This window comes from Babylonia areolata, chromosome 23 (genome assembly GCF_041734735.1).
Source record: "Babylonia areolata isolate BAREFJ2019XMU chromosome 23, ASM4173473v1, whole genome shotgun sequence".
Taxonomy (NCBI): Eukaryota; Metazoa; Mollusca; class Gastropoda; order Neogastropoda; family Buccinidae; genus Babylonia; species Babylonia areolata.
Window position 1 is genome coordinate 5840806 of NC_134898.1, and position 15000 is coordinate 5855805.

General features: G+C 43.8%; 1 protein-coding gene across 1 annotated transcript in view; it reads left to right on the plus strand.

Annotated features, from left to right (window-relative positions):
• The window catches only part of LOC143297911 (headcase protein homolog), a 10314-nt gene extending 1016 nt beyond the window's left edge, over nt 1-9298 (plus strand). Inside the window, exons 1-2 of the mRNA XM_076610466.1 lie at nt 1-578; nt 2088-9298. The exon at nt 1-578 is cut by the window's left edge and continues 1016 nt beyond it. Coding sequence (XP_076466581.1) covers nt 1-578; nt 2088-2450 — 941 coding nt within the window. The 3' untranslated portion in view covers nt 2451-9298. The remainder of the gene's footprint in view (nt 579-2087) is intronic.
• Nucleotides 9299-15000: the final 5702 nt, after the last annotated feature.

The following is a 15000-nucleotide window of genomic DNA, read 5'->3' on the forward strand; positions in this document are numbered from 1 at the left end:
GCGTATTGCCGGGGGTCCTTCCTGGCAGCGGGGGGAGCCACAACCCGCAGCTACGACTGCGCACCAACAGCGTCAGCAGCACGGGCAGCGCGGGAAGCCACAGCAGCAGCAGCAGCCTGCCCAGCTCCGCGGGGTCTGCCTCCCCCATCTCCTCCTCCCCCGTCAGCGGAGAGATGTTCTTCAAGAACCGCAAGTCCAGCGACGCCTCGAGCGAAGGCAGCACCACGTCCATCTCCGGCTTCAGACACCGCATGGACCTCTCCGCCTTCGCCGCCCTGCCCCGCAACAAGCAGAACCCATACCACATCCGCATGGAGGACGTCAACACCCTGGCCTGTTCATTCACATCCTGCTCCATAGCGGCTGCTAAGGCCCACACTCTGGCTGAGGTGGCGGCAGAGGCGGGCAGCTGTGATCTGGAGACGAGGAACTTTGTGCTGAGCAACCTGCTGAGCAAGAAGATGAGCAGCGCTCGCTGCGCCTTGTGTAAAACGGTGCTGGCTGTCTTTGATCGCTTCCCCTTGCTGGACGGGTCCTTCTTCCTGTCTCCGCAGTCCTACGACGAGTTGGCCATACAGGTAACGGACCTTTGCTGTCTGAAGTTCGATTTTGAATGGTGTATTTGATTTCCGTGTTTCTCAAGTTTGATTTTGAATGGTGTGTTTGATTTCTGTGTTTCCCAAGTTTGATTTTGAATGGTGTGTTTGATTTCTGTGTTTCTCAAGTTTGATTTTCAATGGTGTGTTTGATTATTTTCCATTGACAATAATAATTACCCTCCAGTAATGTGTTAAATTATCCAGCAGTCCCTAAATAAGGTTTCCACCTCATTTGTAGTCTTGGCTGCTTACACAGTTTAAGACTGAAAACACAAATGAGGATACATCAAAGTCCTGTATAAAAGTTGTGGATGGGGAGTGTGGTGGGCAGTGTTCATTACAGCTTTACCAGGTTAATCATGGCCTTGGATAAAATGTAGGCATAATAATATGTGTGTCACTGTGATCTCTGCATCAAAATTGTAAGGGTGGGCTCTCAAGACCTGACCATTAGGTATTAGGTTTATGCGAAGATCAGAATCTGCTCTTTTTTTATTTATTTGTTTGTGTGTATTTATGGCAGATCACGCAATGTGGTGTAGCATATGAATAAGTCTGCATGCTTCAACACCTTGAAACTGAAAACAAAGTTATAATAATGCACAAAGATGCACATGCAAACATCTGTATCTGTACATGGATGCATTAACATCTGCATTTATTTTTTCTTTGATAAGGTTCCAGGTCTGTTTTAAAGAAAATAACAGATTACACCTCTGGGTGTTTCAGATGTTGCTTCAGATTTTGACTGGATTTAAAAAAAACAAGATTGTGTTCCAGTTTTGTAGTTCAAGCCTTCAACTGCTTAACACAGCTATTCTGTATTTGTGTACATGTCACAGTTGCATATGATGTGTTATCATGACTTAAACACACAAATGATTTTTTCCTTTTTTGTGGTCATTATTAGTGTTAGCAATATAATCTCTTTCAGGTATTACAGATACATATGCGTGCATATTTGTGTGTACAGTTGAGAGTGCAAGCACATACACACACATTCACTACATAAAATTCTATTCAATGGCAAGACCGAAATTTATCGTCACTAGTTGTGCGACATTCACATACATGGACAGATAATGGCAATTGTGGGTGTAACAAACACAGTTTACCTGATCATCAAGAAGCTGAAACACTGAATTTTAAAACTGTATTTGAAGATACAAGTTGACACTGAGATACTGAAAGAAAGCTATTTTAAGGCATGAAGTTGATGCTGATATCTAAAATATAACAGCTGTATTCTAAGACACTTATTTTTCTGAACTGTATTCAAAGAATTGAATTAACAGTGATATATATTTATTCTTAAAAGTTAATTGTTTTAAAGGCATGAGTTGACACTGATTTTTCTGAACTGTATTCAAAGAATTGAATTGACAGTGATATATATTTATTCTTAATTGTTTTAAAGGCATGAGTTGACACTGATATTTAAAAAAAAAACCCCTGTATTCTGACCCCCGAAGTTGCTGACTGTTGCAGGTGATCTGGGAGGGGCGGCTGCAGTTTCTGAACGCGGCCTGCCTGTCCTGTCTGGAGGGCCACAACAGCATCAGGTGCGTGGCCTGCAAACGTCCCTGGGATGGCTGCAACCTGGTGGTGGGGTCCATGTACACCTACGACATCTTCGCGGCCACGCCGTGTTGCCAGAAGCGCCTGACGTGCAAATGCTGTCGCCGCGCCGTTGTGGATATCGCCAAAGGCCTGGAGTTCTACTCTCAGTACTCGCAGATGATAATCTGCCCTTACTGCCAGGCAAATGACTACCATTTTATTCGCAGCCTTTCGGAAACCTTCACTGTGTCGGAAGAAGGGGCCATTCAAAGGGAGCCTATATGTCAGTGACGGTGTAGACCAACACTCTCTAGTGCCATCACCACCACCACCTCCGGACGTTCCTCTGGACAGCTTTTCTCAGCCGCATGGATTATTGGAACACTTTTCCTGCATTGTCCTGCTGCACAAAACTTCATTGAGAGGTCATGATGATTTTGCCATTGAATGAATTATTTTATTATCATAAAGGAAAATTATGGTTTGTGGAGTAGGTGAACCGTTTCAGATTTGGTCTTCACAGCAATAGGGGGAAGGTGTTGTTTTTTTTTTATGTTTTTTTTTTAAATTTTGTGTTGTTGTTTTCTCAGTGTTGTAACTCACTAGCCAGTGTTATACTATGTTCCTTTTCCCATGTACATGTATTCGTACAGTTGATGACAGACGAGTCATGTTACCTTTACTGCATGCAACTCCCATGATGAATTCATGTTGGGTTTTTTTTCCTGTTTTCTGTAAGATGCTTAGACTGAAAGGCATGGAACACAACACATTAACCAACATCGTTCATTCTACTCAGCTACGGTGACAGATTGTCTTGTTGATTTCTATTTGAGATGAAGAAAAACAAGTAAAAGAATATTTCCTGGCAAGTTTGTTTTCAGAAGTTCACATTTTTATTACAGTTCGATTTGTAGTCATTTGTGTTTATATATCCTTTTTTTTTTCTTTAATTAAAAGACCAGCCATGACAGCCAAATACAGAATAGAAACTGTGCAATGCTTTGCTCTGGTTGCGTTGAAGTTATGTAGTAACGTGCTGTTTAGCATTTAGTTACTGATTCACTATTGCTGTTTTGTAATAATATAAAAAAATTTAAAAAAGAGAAAAAGATGTATTTAAAACGATAAACTGAAACATTTCGTTCACTGGGCAAGTCTAACCACAAGAATTTGGGAAAGAAACTTGGTAAGAAGAGACTGACATGACAACACATGCAGAGAGAGGGACAAGTGCAAGGGAGAGAACTGTTTGCTGTAATGTGTGTTGGAAACCGGTTCGTCTGGACAAAATATGCAAAAAAATTGTTTCTCATTGCACGGTCTAGTCCAGACATCTTCCTGATTTGATGTATTGTTTTTCATCTGTGTGAATTGTGATGTTTGCATGAATTCTGTCTCGTCTACCCTGTTCTGTCGGTGAAGAATAACGTGCTCCAGCATTTGGTCAGTATTAATGCAATCAGTGTAACTTCCATATCATTGATTTTTATTTAAAAAAATTCAGATACCTATTTCTTTGTGAATTCTGTGTCAAGATTGGACAGCTATAGCTGTAAGGATCAAACATAATAAACTTCAAAAGCAAAAAGTTTGTCTTGGCTGTAACTGATGAAAAATTATCAATCTTTATGTAATGAAATATATTGGTGGAATTTAATTTTTGCATTAAGCCTAATACATATATGTATTTTTTTAAATGATGAATTCTGTAAGAAAGGACAAAATCTGTTTTTTCAATTACAGCTCAATTGACTTACATTTATTCTTCTCCTCCTCCCGGTTAATATAGTATTTACAGCAAATCTGACAGGATAAGCTCGATTACTTCTTGTTGCCTTTTGCTTCACAGTAAAATAACTAGGCTTTTTATTTGCACGATTTGGTGAAAAGGGTTGGGCCAGATGGAACAAGAACAAAACGGTGTTTACATTGTGTCCATAGCAGGGTGGATTTGTCAGGTTTGGAGGATTTTTTTGTTTGTTTGTTATTTTGTAAAATATTCACCTAGTGGTAAGCACAGTTAAAAACAAGAAGAAAAGTATTGGAGAAACAATTGAACTAACATTCTCTAGCAACATGCACACAAAACGAACAAAAAAAAAGTAAACAAACTCTGATGTACTGTATACATTCACAACATATTTATGCACACCCCTACACTCACTCAAAAGTATGTAAAGAATATATATATGCGCAATTAACAAAAGCAGAAATTGGTGTTTGGGGTTTAATTAGAATTGTGGGAAGTAGTTTGATGGTAGATTGTTCCAGATTCTGATTTCACACAAACAAATGGAGGCATCTCTTGGTATTTTCATTTCAAATAAAACTTGGAGGCATCTCATGGAATTTAAAGGCAGCTACATGTGGATGATCATTTCTCTGACGCTTCATGTTGTCACCATACCATTGCTATGTTGTAGTCATCACTGACGTGATGTCATTTCTCTAACGCTTCATGTTGTCACCATACCATTGCTATGTTGTAGTCATCACTGATGTCATTTCTCTCACACTTCATGTTGTCACCATACCGTTGCTATCACTGATGTCATTTCTCTGTCGCTTCATGTTGTCACCATACCATTGCTATGTTGTAGTCATCACTGATGTCATTTCTCTGACGCTTCATGTTGTCACCATACCGTTGCTATCACTGATGTCATTTCTCTGTCGCTTCATGTTGTCACCATACCATTGCTATCACTGATGTCATTTCTCTGTCGCTTCATCTTGTCACCATGCCATTGCTATGTTGCTGTCATCACTGATGTCATTTCTCTGACGCTTCATGTTGTCACCATGCCATTGCTATGTTGTAGTCATCACTGATGTCATTTCTCTGACGCTTCATCTTGTCACCATACCATTGCTATGTTGCTGTCATCACTGATGTCATATGTTGACACCATACCATTGCTATGTTGCAGTCATCACTGACGTCATGTCATTTCTCTGACGCTTCATCTCGTCACCATGCCATTGCTATGTTGCAGTCAGCACTGACGTACTCAACTTGTAGAACTGTGTACAAAGAACTTGTGCCCATCTTTTTCTCAGTCAGATTGTGTAGTGGTTTTTCTTCCTTTTTTTGTTTTTTTTGTTTACTGGTGTGGTTTTTTTTATTTTTTTTTTTTTTTTTTTTCAATAGACCGAATGCTCAACGTAGTTTGGCGTTGATAACACACTTGAAAAAACGGGCCCCATCTTGTGCGATGGATCAGTCATTTGTGATGAAGAGTGGACTGTGGATGAAGTCTTGACAAAATAATTCAGGTGTTTGTGTGAGGCAGAGAATGAGGTTTGAGGTCAGGTTGAAAAAAAAAAAGAAAGTGTTTTTGGTTCTGAGGTGAAGACAGGGCTCAGGACTTTGCACATGGATAACATTGTATGGTATTATTACTGTTCACTATGGGATACCATTGTATGGTATTACTGTTTGCTGTGGGATACCATTGAATGGTATTCCTGTTTGCAATGGGATACCATTGTGTGGTATCACTGTTTGTATGGTTTTCTGGTGTATCATAGAGTTGTGAACCTGTGATTTAGTGGCTAAAGGCAGGACAGTGGTTTTGGAGGACCGAGAGAAAATTTCGGACTTTGAGCTGGTAGATCTAGTTTGTCAGTTGTGTGACCTACGTCTGTGAGATGCAGTCTTTTTTTTTTTTTGTTTCGTTTGTTTGTTGTTGTTGTTTTTGTTTTTTAATTGTTGACAAGAGAAGTGACTGCTTGAACACATAAATATCAATTTCACTCTTGTCAATCTTATTCATTATGAAAAAAAGATTGTATGTGTCCAATTACATACAAGTTTCTTATTAAGTTGACCTCTTTTTTTTTCCACATCTTTGTTTTCAAGCTTGCTTAATTATAATTCACCAGTTTCCAAATCTTTTCTTTAATTGCCTGAGATTACATTTTGTCATGGGACATCACATTTTTGGGATGTAGAAATAAACTTTTGTCTGTTTAACTGGTAGTTTGCCAAGAAGACCACAGCTGAGTCCATCTGGTGAACAGTATCGCAGTCAGGACTGTCAATGCGTGCCAATGAAAACTTTTGCTGGCTTAATGCTGCGATGTACAGTAGCAGTGTTTGTTGTTGTGGAGTGTTGATGAAGATGAAATGAATGCTGTGTCCTGACCTACTTCCCATGCTGGCTACAGGACGTCCCCTGAGGTGAGGTGGGGCACTGCAAAAATTATGCAAAATTTGTTGGCCGACTTTGAATTTGGACCCTTTGAACATTGCTCGTGTAACAGTAGTGTGTATATGTATTATTTTTCCCAAAGTTTACTTATATGTGTTTAAAAACAAAAAAAGCAACAAAAAACCCCAAAATAAAACAAAAAAACATAAAAAAAACAAAAACCAAAAAAAAACAACCAGCCTTTCAAATGTGTCCAAGAGTAGTGGACATTTTGCAAAACAGTTTGCACCGTATGTTTTATAGTAACTATACCCTGAGTCCAGAAATGGATGTGGAGCAAGTTCTGTTGGTAGTTGTTCAGTTTGTGGTATTTGTCATCCCTGTATGAAAAGAGCTAAGCATCAGGAAGAGTGCTGTGTTTACTTCATCGTGAAGCAATGCCTTCGTTCACTCACTGAGAAGGGAGTTCACTTCAGTTTCAGTATAGATTTCATACACATAGATTCATAAAGGTTTTTAAAAAACTGGCTGTTTATTTCCATGTTTTAAAAGTTCTTTTGGTTTTTTTTAGGTGAAATGTTTGTCTGTGTGATCACATTGTTCCGTGAATTAAATTGTGAATGACAAATGGTATTGTCATTCCTGTGTTCTTAACCTTTGTTTTGAGAGGCGTTTGATTGGCTAAGAGCGGACTGGGCAAGACGGCTCGTCTTTTCACTGTTAGCCGCACGAAATTTGGCCAAGCAGAGCAAACCGATAGGCCTAGTTTGCATCAGTTTGACATGGTACAGGATATGTATCACCAAACATGGAGTATAATACAAACTCCTCCTTTTGAGTTTGAAAACCATAAGATATACTAGGTCGTGATGTCCTAGATCAGTCCTGTTTTGTTTTGAGACAAGTTGAAGTCAAGTTGGGTATATGTTGTTTCTTTTGAAGCTCTTTGCACATTATATGAGGGATTTGTCTGCCTTTTCAAGTTCTATTTTTTGGGCTTCCTCTTTGAAAAGTGCCGATTCTAGTTTTTTGTCTTTCAAGCTATACGTATGGTTTTGCTTCTTGTTAGATCACATCCTGCTTGGAGAGAATTATGCCTGATTGAGCACCCACACCCACAAATGTATGTGTGTTCTCTTGCACATGCACATATATATTGTGCACAGTGGTGTGACAGAAGTGTAACATTTGTTAACAATCCAAATGTATCCTTTGTGCCATAGTGTGTTTGGAAAAGATTCCTTTCTACTGTTTATTTAGTGCTAATTTACATGTGCGCGTGCGCACGCGTGCACACACACACACACACACACACAGATGTGATGGCTTTTTCCAGTACAAACAGCAGCCAGCCTTGTTAATTTTGGTAAATATTTGTGGGACAGGGGGAGGGAGGGGGGGCAGAGGTGGGGTATTTGAACAAACTTTGGTTTTCATCACAACTGTTCACTCAAACCGTTTCAGAAAATCCCCCTTCTGAAGACACGTTTACTGCATATGCATACATTATGATAGTGTTTGATGGGCATGCTACAGTTGTATATGAATTACCTGACTGTCAGATATGAATTACCTGACTGTCAGCTGTCAGAGATATTAATTTCTTGTCTGATTCCTTTCGCAGCTTCACAGCAGACAAGGGGAAAAAACGACTACAGGAAACAAGATTTGGGTCACATGCAAATGAATAATGAATGAATTTGGCAGTCAGCCAACAAGAACAGGGTGAAATATGGTGTGCTCAAGACAGGTATAAACACTGTACTTGTGAGTTCAGGGAAAGGGGTGGGTGAACTTAACTGAAGGAAAATAAAAACGTCTGCACAAATAATTACTCTTCCTCGTCATTGTTGGGGGCCCACAATCATATAAATTGATTATTCTGGCACCTAAAACTGAGGGGTGGGGGGGGGGGGGGGGGGGTCGCTGCTGATATTTTGCAGTTGGCGTTCCTTGATGTGAAGAAGAGGTACAGGTGAAGGTTGCATCATTCCACTGCTGTTCAGGAGAATTTGGGGGGTTGAGGAGGGAGGGACAGGAGGTTAGGTGATCGGGGTGGGAGAGGTGGCGGTTGGGGGGGCACTGGAAGTGTTGTTTACCACTTGGAGACCATTGATGCAAAAGTGTCGAGCGTTTTGGCCTCCACAGCTTACTTAGGATGCTGAAATTTGTAGACTAAACTTTTTTTCTCTAAAATTCCAAACCTTTTTGTTGTGTTTCTTACATGTTATGTTCATCTGTTGTTAAGACCGATGATTAATAACCTTTAATTCTACTCATGGGGGGAAAAAAATCTGGAGCTATCAGTTGGGTTTTTAAAAAATGCTCATTTAAGGAAAACAATTGGTTCTAGTTGTACTGTAATGCATTCTCTGTGTGTGTGTGTGTGTTAGTCTCTTTGAAAATCTCTGGCTCTGTGTGTGGTTTGTGTGCAAATCTTTCACTCTCACCTCTGTTTTTCATTTTTACCTCCCTTGTTCACACTCGCGTCTTCTCCCCCTTTCCTGTCTCTCTACCCTGTAGAAAGAGTACTGCTCGAAGAGGAAGCCGTAACTGGAATGACTGCCAGTCAGTTCACTTTCAACATTTTGATCGATGAAGATCTGTTGCGATCTGAATCGACCTTTGCTTGTGTTTTTGTGCGTTGTTTTTAATGATGGAGGATCAGTTGATAACAAAGACAACCAAAGGACAAAAAATGGCATTATGTGTGTGTCTGTGTTTGTGAAAGAGTGTGTGTGTGTGTGCATGCTTGTGAGTGTGTGTGCACTTGCGCACTTGCATGGATGCATGTACATTTGTGAGACTGCGGTTTTGTTTTGTTTTTGGTGTTTTTTTGTGGTTCTGTTGTTGACAAAACATACTGGTGCTGTGTGTCTGTGTGTAAAGATAACCATGATGGCGTCATTCGTGTTTGCTCACTTGTACACGTGTACCATATCTGGACCAGGTTTTGATTGTAAATAAATATTTTTGACTTGATACACGTCTAATGGTGTGATGGATTTGTGTGTGTGTGTGTGTCTCTCTCACAGCTCTTCCTTCACTTTATTTGTTCACGTGCGTGTGAATCTGTGTGTGTGTGAGTGCAACTTGGTTTCCTGTCAATATTTATCTCTCTGACTCGAAATCGAATATCCTCTGGCGCTCTCTTTGAGTGAGAAAAGTTCGGGGGGGGTGGGGGGGGGGAGTATGCGCGCATGCACTTTTTTTTTTCAGCAAAAGAAAGAATGATTGGCTTTGGCAAGATGAACAGAACGTCTTCACAGTCACGCGCGCACACACACACACACAACACATCACCACACACACGCGCGCGCGCGCACGCAATAACATAATAACCCTCGAAACGTTTTCCTTCTTCCTCAGCCAATTAAGTACCTGCATACTGTCTCACCCTGAAAAACACTGACACCAACAATAAGAACGTGAAATGGGATCAGAGGGAGGGTGGGAAAAGTGGAGGGAGGGGTAAGGTGGGGCCGGGGGCGGAAGGGGGGGGCGGCATACAGTAAAAAAATGAGAATGAGCCGTTGCAGGATCGACATGAATTGTTTTGTAGATAAATAGACAGAAATATAGACAGATGCCAGGTAAGATAGAAACTAGTAAATCAATAAAACGCTATGATATCCATCAGCCTGATTAGTCATCCCAGCAAAGTCATGTTGAAGATCCTGCTTAACAGACTGAAACCACAAGCAGAAAACATCATTGCTGAAGAACAGGCAGGTTTCAGACCAGGAAGGAGCACAACTGAACAAATCTTCAACTTGAGGTTGCTATGTGAGAGGTACCATCAACACCAACAAGACCTCTACCACGTCTTCATTGATTTTAAGAAGGCATTTGACAGGGTCTGGCATGCAGCTTTGTGGGCTACCATGAATCTGTACAACATCAACGCCAACCTGATCAGACTGATACAGCACCTCTATGACAAAGCCACCAGCGCCGTCTACCTCAACAATAGCATCGGGGACTGGTTCAGAACCACAGTCGGAGTGAGACAAGGCTGTCTACTCTCCCCAACACTCTTCAACATCTTCTTAGAAAGAATCATGACTGACGCACTGGAAGAGCATGTAGGAACAGTCAGCATAGGCGGCAGAACAATCACAAACCTACGTTTTGCCGACGACATTGATGGACTGGCTGGAAAAGAAGAAGAACTGGCAAGCCTGGTCAAACATTTAGACAAAGCCTCCACATCGTATGGAATGCAAATCAGTGCGGAGAAAACCAAACTGATGACTAACAACACCAACGGCATCAGCATTGACATCAAAGTCAACGACGAAAAGCTTAAAACAGTCCACAGCTTCAAATATCTGGGAGCAATCGTGTCAGATGAAGGATCTAAACCAGAAGTACTCTCGAGAATTGCCCAAACAACAATGGCACTCAACAAGCTGAACACCATCTGGAACAACAAAAACATCGCTCTCAGCTCAAAAATCAGACTGATGCGTTCCCTGGTTATATCAATATTGCTCTACGCCTGCGAGACTTGGACCCTGACTGCAGACATCGAGAGAAGAATCCAAGCTGTCGAGATGAGATGCTTTCGTAGACTACTTGGCATCTCCTACAGAGACCACATCACTAACACAGAAGTGAAGAACAGAATCAAGCAAAGTATTGGACCCTACGAAGACCTTCTGTCCATAGTGAAAAAACGCAAACTTAGGTGGTATGGACACATCTCCCGATCATCTGGTCTTGCCAAAACGTTCCTGCAAGGCACCGTACAAGGAGGCAGGAGAGGACGGCAGAAGAAGAGATGGGAAGACAACATCCGGGGGTGGACAGGCTTGACGCTCGGTGACGCCCTGAGGAAATCAGAAAACCGTGAAGAGTGGAGAGGGGTGGTGGCCAGGTCAGCAGCGGTGCCCCAACGGTCTGAACCCAGACTACGGGAGAGGAGAAGGTGAAGGTGAAGGTGATATCCATGCGTGAGAGCAAAATAATTAACGAGTTAATTACTGGACTGGAAAGTATAGGGTTGGGGAGAGGGGGGAGGGGGGGCGGAGGTGCACTGCAATGCATCGTAGTGGGGGGGGGGGGGGATTGGGGGGGGGGGGGGGGGGACAGTGTGTGCAGGGGGATGTGGGGGGTGTGGGGGGTGTGGGGGAGATTACAGGTGAGACTACGGGGCTGATAACGACAATTAACACGTTGCTAAAAAGATCGCACGTATCGTGACGCCGTGAGAGGCGTTGGATGTGGCTGTGTTTGTGTGTGTGATGGTATTTGTTTATGGTTTGATTGTAGCTTGTTGTTGTTGTTGTTGTTGTTGTGTCAGTGTGTGTGTGTGTGTGTGTGTGTGTGTGTGTGTGTGTGTGTGTGTGTGTGTGTGTGTGTGTTTTAAGGGACAGAGTAGAGACGTTTTTGTGTGCACTACTTAGATGCCCGCTTCTTCTTGCATTATTTATTTGTTTATTCATTTATTGTTTCATGTATTTATTTATTTATTTATTTATTTATTTATTTATTCATCTATTCATTCATATGCAAATGTCTAACATTGTAGTGTGGGCGGTCTCATTAAAACGAAAAAGATATGACGGTCAACATGTTTTCACCATCGTCATTTCCATCTTCCGCCTTCCCTTTCACCCCCACCCCATCCCACCCGGCCCACCTTAACCTCCCCCAACACCGACCCCCCCCCCCCCCCCCCCCACCCCCTTAGTGCAAACCGGTTAGCAACAACAACACACACACACACACATGGAGAGAGAACAGCTGAAGGGAGGGAACTGCTACCCCTCTACCCCTCCAGTCCCAGCTGTTGAGAACTGAGTCACCTCCTGTTCTCAGATTCCCCAACCCTGGTTTGCAGCTGATGAGGTCAGCTGTCACACACACACACACACACACACACACACACACATACACACACACACACTCACACACACACACACACACACACACACACACACACACGGTGACACTCACACACACACACACGCACGCACACATACGCACACACACACACGGTGACACTCACACACACACAAGCACGCACACATACTCTACGCGCACACATACGCACACACACGGTGACACTCATACACACACACACTCAGGCACGCACACACACACACACACACACACACACACACACACACACACGGACACACACCGCCAGCGCGCGCGCGCGCACGCACACACACACACACACACACACACACGATGACACTCGCTCACACTTCACACACACACACACACACACACACACACACACACACACACACACACACACACGATGACACTCGCTCACACTTCACATACACACACACACACACACACACACACACACACACACACACAAGGGGCCTGGGACAGACAGTGTTGTTGTGGCGCCCACAAATCGATTTCCTACCCCCCCCCCTCCCCACCCCACCCCCCACCACTTTTTTTTGTCTGTCCAAAGTCCGCCAGTGGGTCACTATAGTCAGTGGCGGCGCAAGCAGCTGAGGTCTGCCTGTCTCCAAGGCCGTTTGGCGCTGCGAGCAGGACACTACGGCAGCTGATCGTCGTCACGTGGGGCCCCGTCGTTGACTGAGTAAGGCACTCACGTGACACGCGCGTTAGCCCCGTGACCAAGATATGAACAAACATGCCGCGGCTATACCACTGGCTCAGTGCTGCAAACTGAACGACTGAATGGCACGAGAGGCGGCGAGAAACGCTGGTTTGGATCGATATTACTGAATTCTGAGAATTCGGTCGGAGGATGCTTTGTTCATTGTTTGAAGGGTTACGTGATCTGTGCATCAGCGCACGTCTGTGTCTTTCACATGACTGCGCACTGTGCGCGCTGTGGTCCGGCTCTGACTGAGGCATGCCCGGACGCACGCATGCACGCACTGACACGGACAGACATAGACACATTCAGACATATACATAGGCACCTACCGCACAGACACACACACACACACACACACACACACACGCACACACACACGCACACACACACGCACACACACACATAAACACACATAAACACACACGCACACACACTGGCACGCACCTAGCGCCAGTAAAACTAGAACCCATAGTAACACACAAAAGGTTGTTCCCAGTAGTAAATTCATGAACCGCTTTAATATCCAAAATCATGCACACGCAGACAGAAAGAGAAAGATGTGGCTCCGGACTGTGGCGACAGACGGACACTGACTGACGCTCGATCACTGACTGGCCGTGCCGTGGCTGTTCCCACTGAGGAAGATGTCTGCCGGAGTGTCCACACACTCAGTGCCAGTGAAATAATGCTGTAAGGAAACTGACGCGGGGGAACAGAGAACAACACATACATCACCGTGCCCGCAACACAAACAGGAACAACACAAACAAGACCCCCCCCCCCCCCACCCCTACGCACCCCCCCCCCCAAAAAAAAAACAACCCGGATGATTCAGAAGTCGGTCAGGCGTCGAGGTTGGGGTGATGGGGTGGTGGGGTGGCGTGGGGATGGAGAGAGAGAGTGTGTGTGTGTGTGTGTGGAGAGGGGACGGGCGGGAGGACGGGGAGGAGGGGACACTCAGACGCCGTAAATACAGGTCAGGGGGGTAGGGGGGGGGGAGAGGAGGGGGAGGGGATGTTGAAGGAATCCGGTTCAGTTGTTGGGTGACTGGGGAAAACTATATAGGGGAGTAGAGGTGTGTGTGTGTGTGAGGGGGAGGGGGGGGGGGGAGGAGAAGGAGACATCCAGAAAGGAAATGACAGAGAAACAGGTATGTGTGGCGCGTGCAGGGGGGTGGTGGGCCGGGGAGGGTGTGGTGATGAGGGGGGGGGGGGGGGGGGTAGAGGAAGTACCAGGGGATGGGGGTGAGGGTGGGGATAATAATGTCTCTGTCTGTCTGTCTGTTTGCATCTCTTGTCTGTGTCTGTCTGTCTGTCTGTCTGCCCCACTGCCTCTCTCTCTCTCTCTCTCTCTCTCTCTCTCTCTCTCTCTCTCTCTCTCTCTCTCTCTCTCTCTCCAACATCCCTCAGAAGTTTACAGTTTATAATGCAGGGCGTAAAAATCCTTCATGATCTAGGTCGCTTTATTTATCACTCAAATAAACGTCGCGCTGCTTTTCTATGATTACACGTAAGACCTTACTTAAGAAATTACTCAGTGTGTGCGCATGCGAGTAAGTGAAAGTGTGTGCGCGTGTGATTGTGTGTGTGTGTGTGTGTGTGTGTGTGTGTGTGTGTGTGTGTGTGTGTGTGTGTGTGTGTGTGTGTGTGTGTGTTACATGTAGAAAATGATTGATTTAAGTTTTGTTTAAAAAAAGAAGAAGAAGAATTACAACAACGAATAAACAACAACAACAATGATCATAAAATTGATAACACCAACAGCAACAGCACTGAACAACAACAATAACAATGTTATGTGTGTGTGTGTGTGTGTGTGTGTGTGTGTGTGTGTGTGTGTGTGTGTGTGTGTGTGTGTGTGTGTGTGTTTGAGTTCTGGGTTCTCTTTCTCTCCCCTCCCCCCCCCGCGACCCCCCACCCGCCCCGATACAGACACTGTATCACATGGACTAATTCACAGCTGAGAATCGGGGTGTTTTCCCTTTCCGGATTTATATCACCCAGTTGAACTAGGAAGCTAAAAAAAGAAGAAGAAAAAAGAAAAGAAAAATTAAAAAAAATTGCGTTCAACGCCCATTTGCAAAACTCAA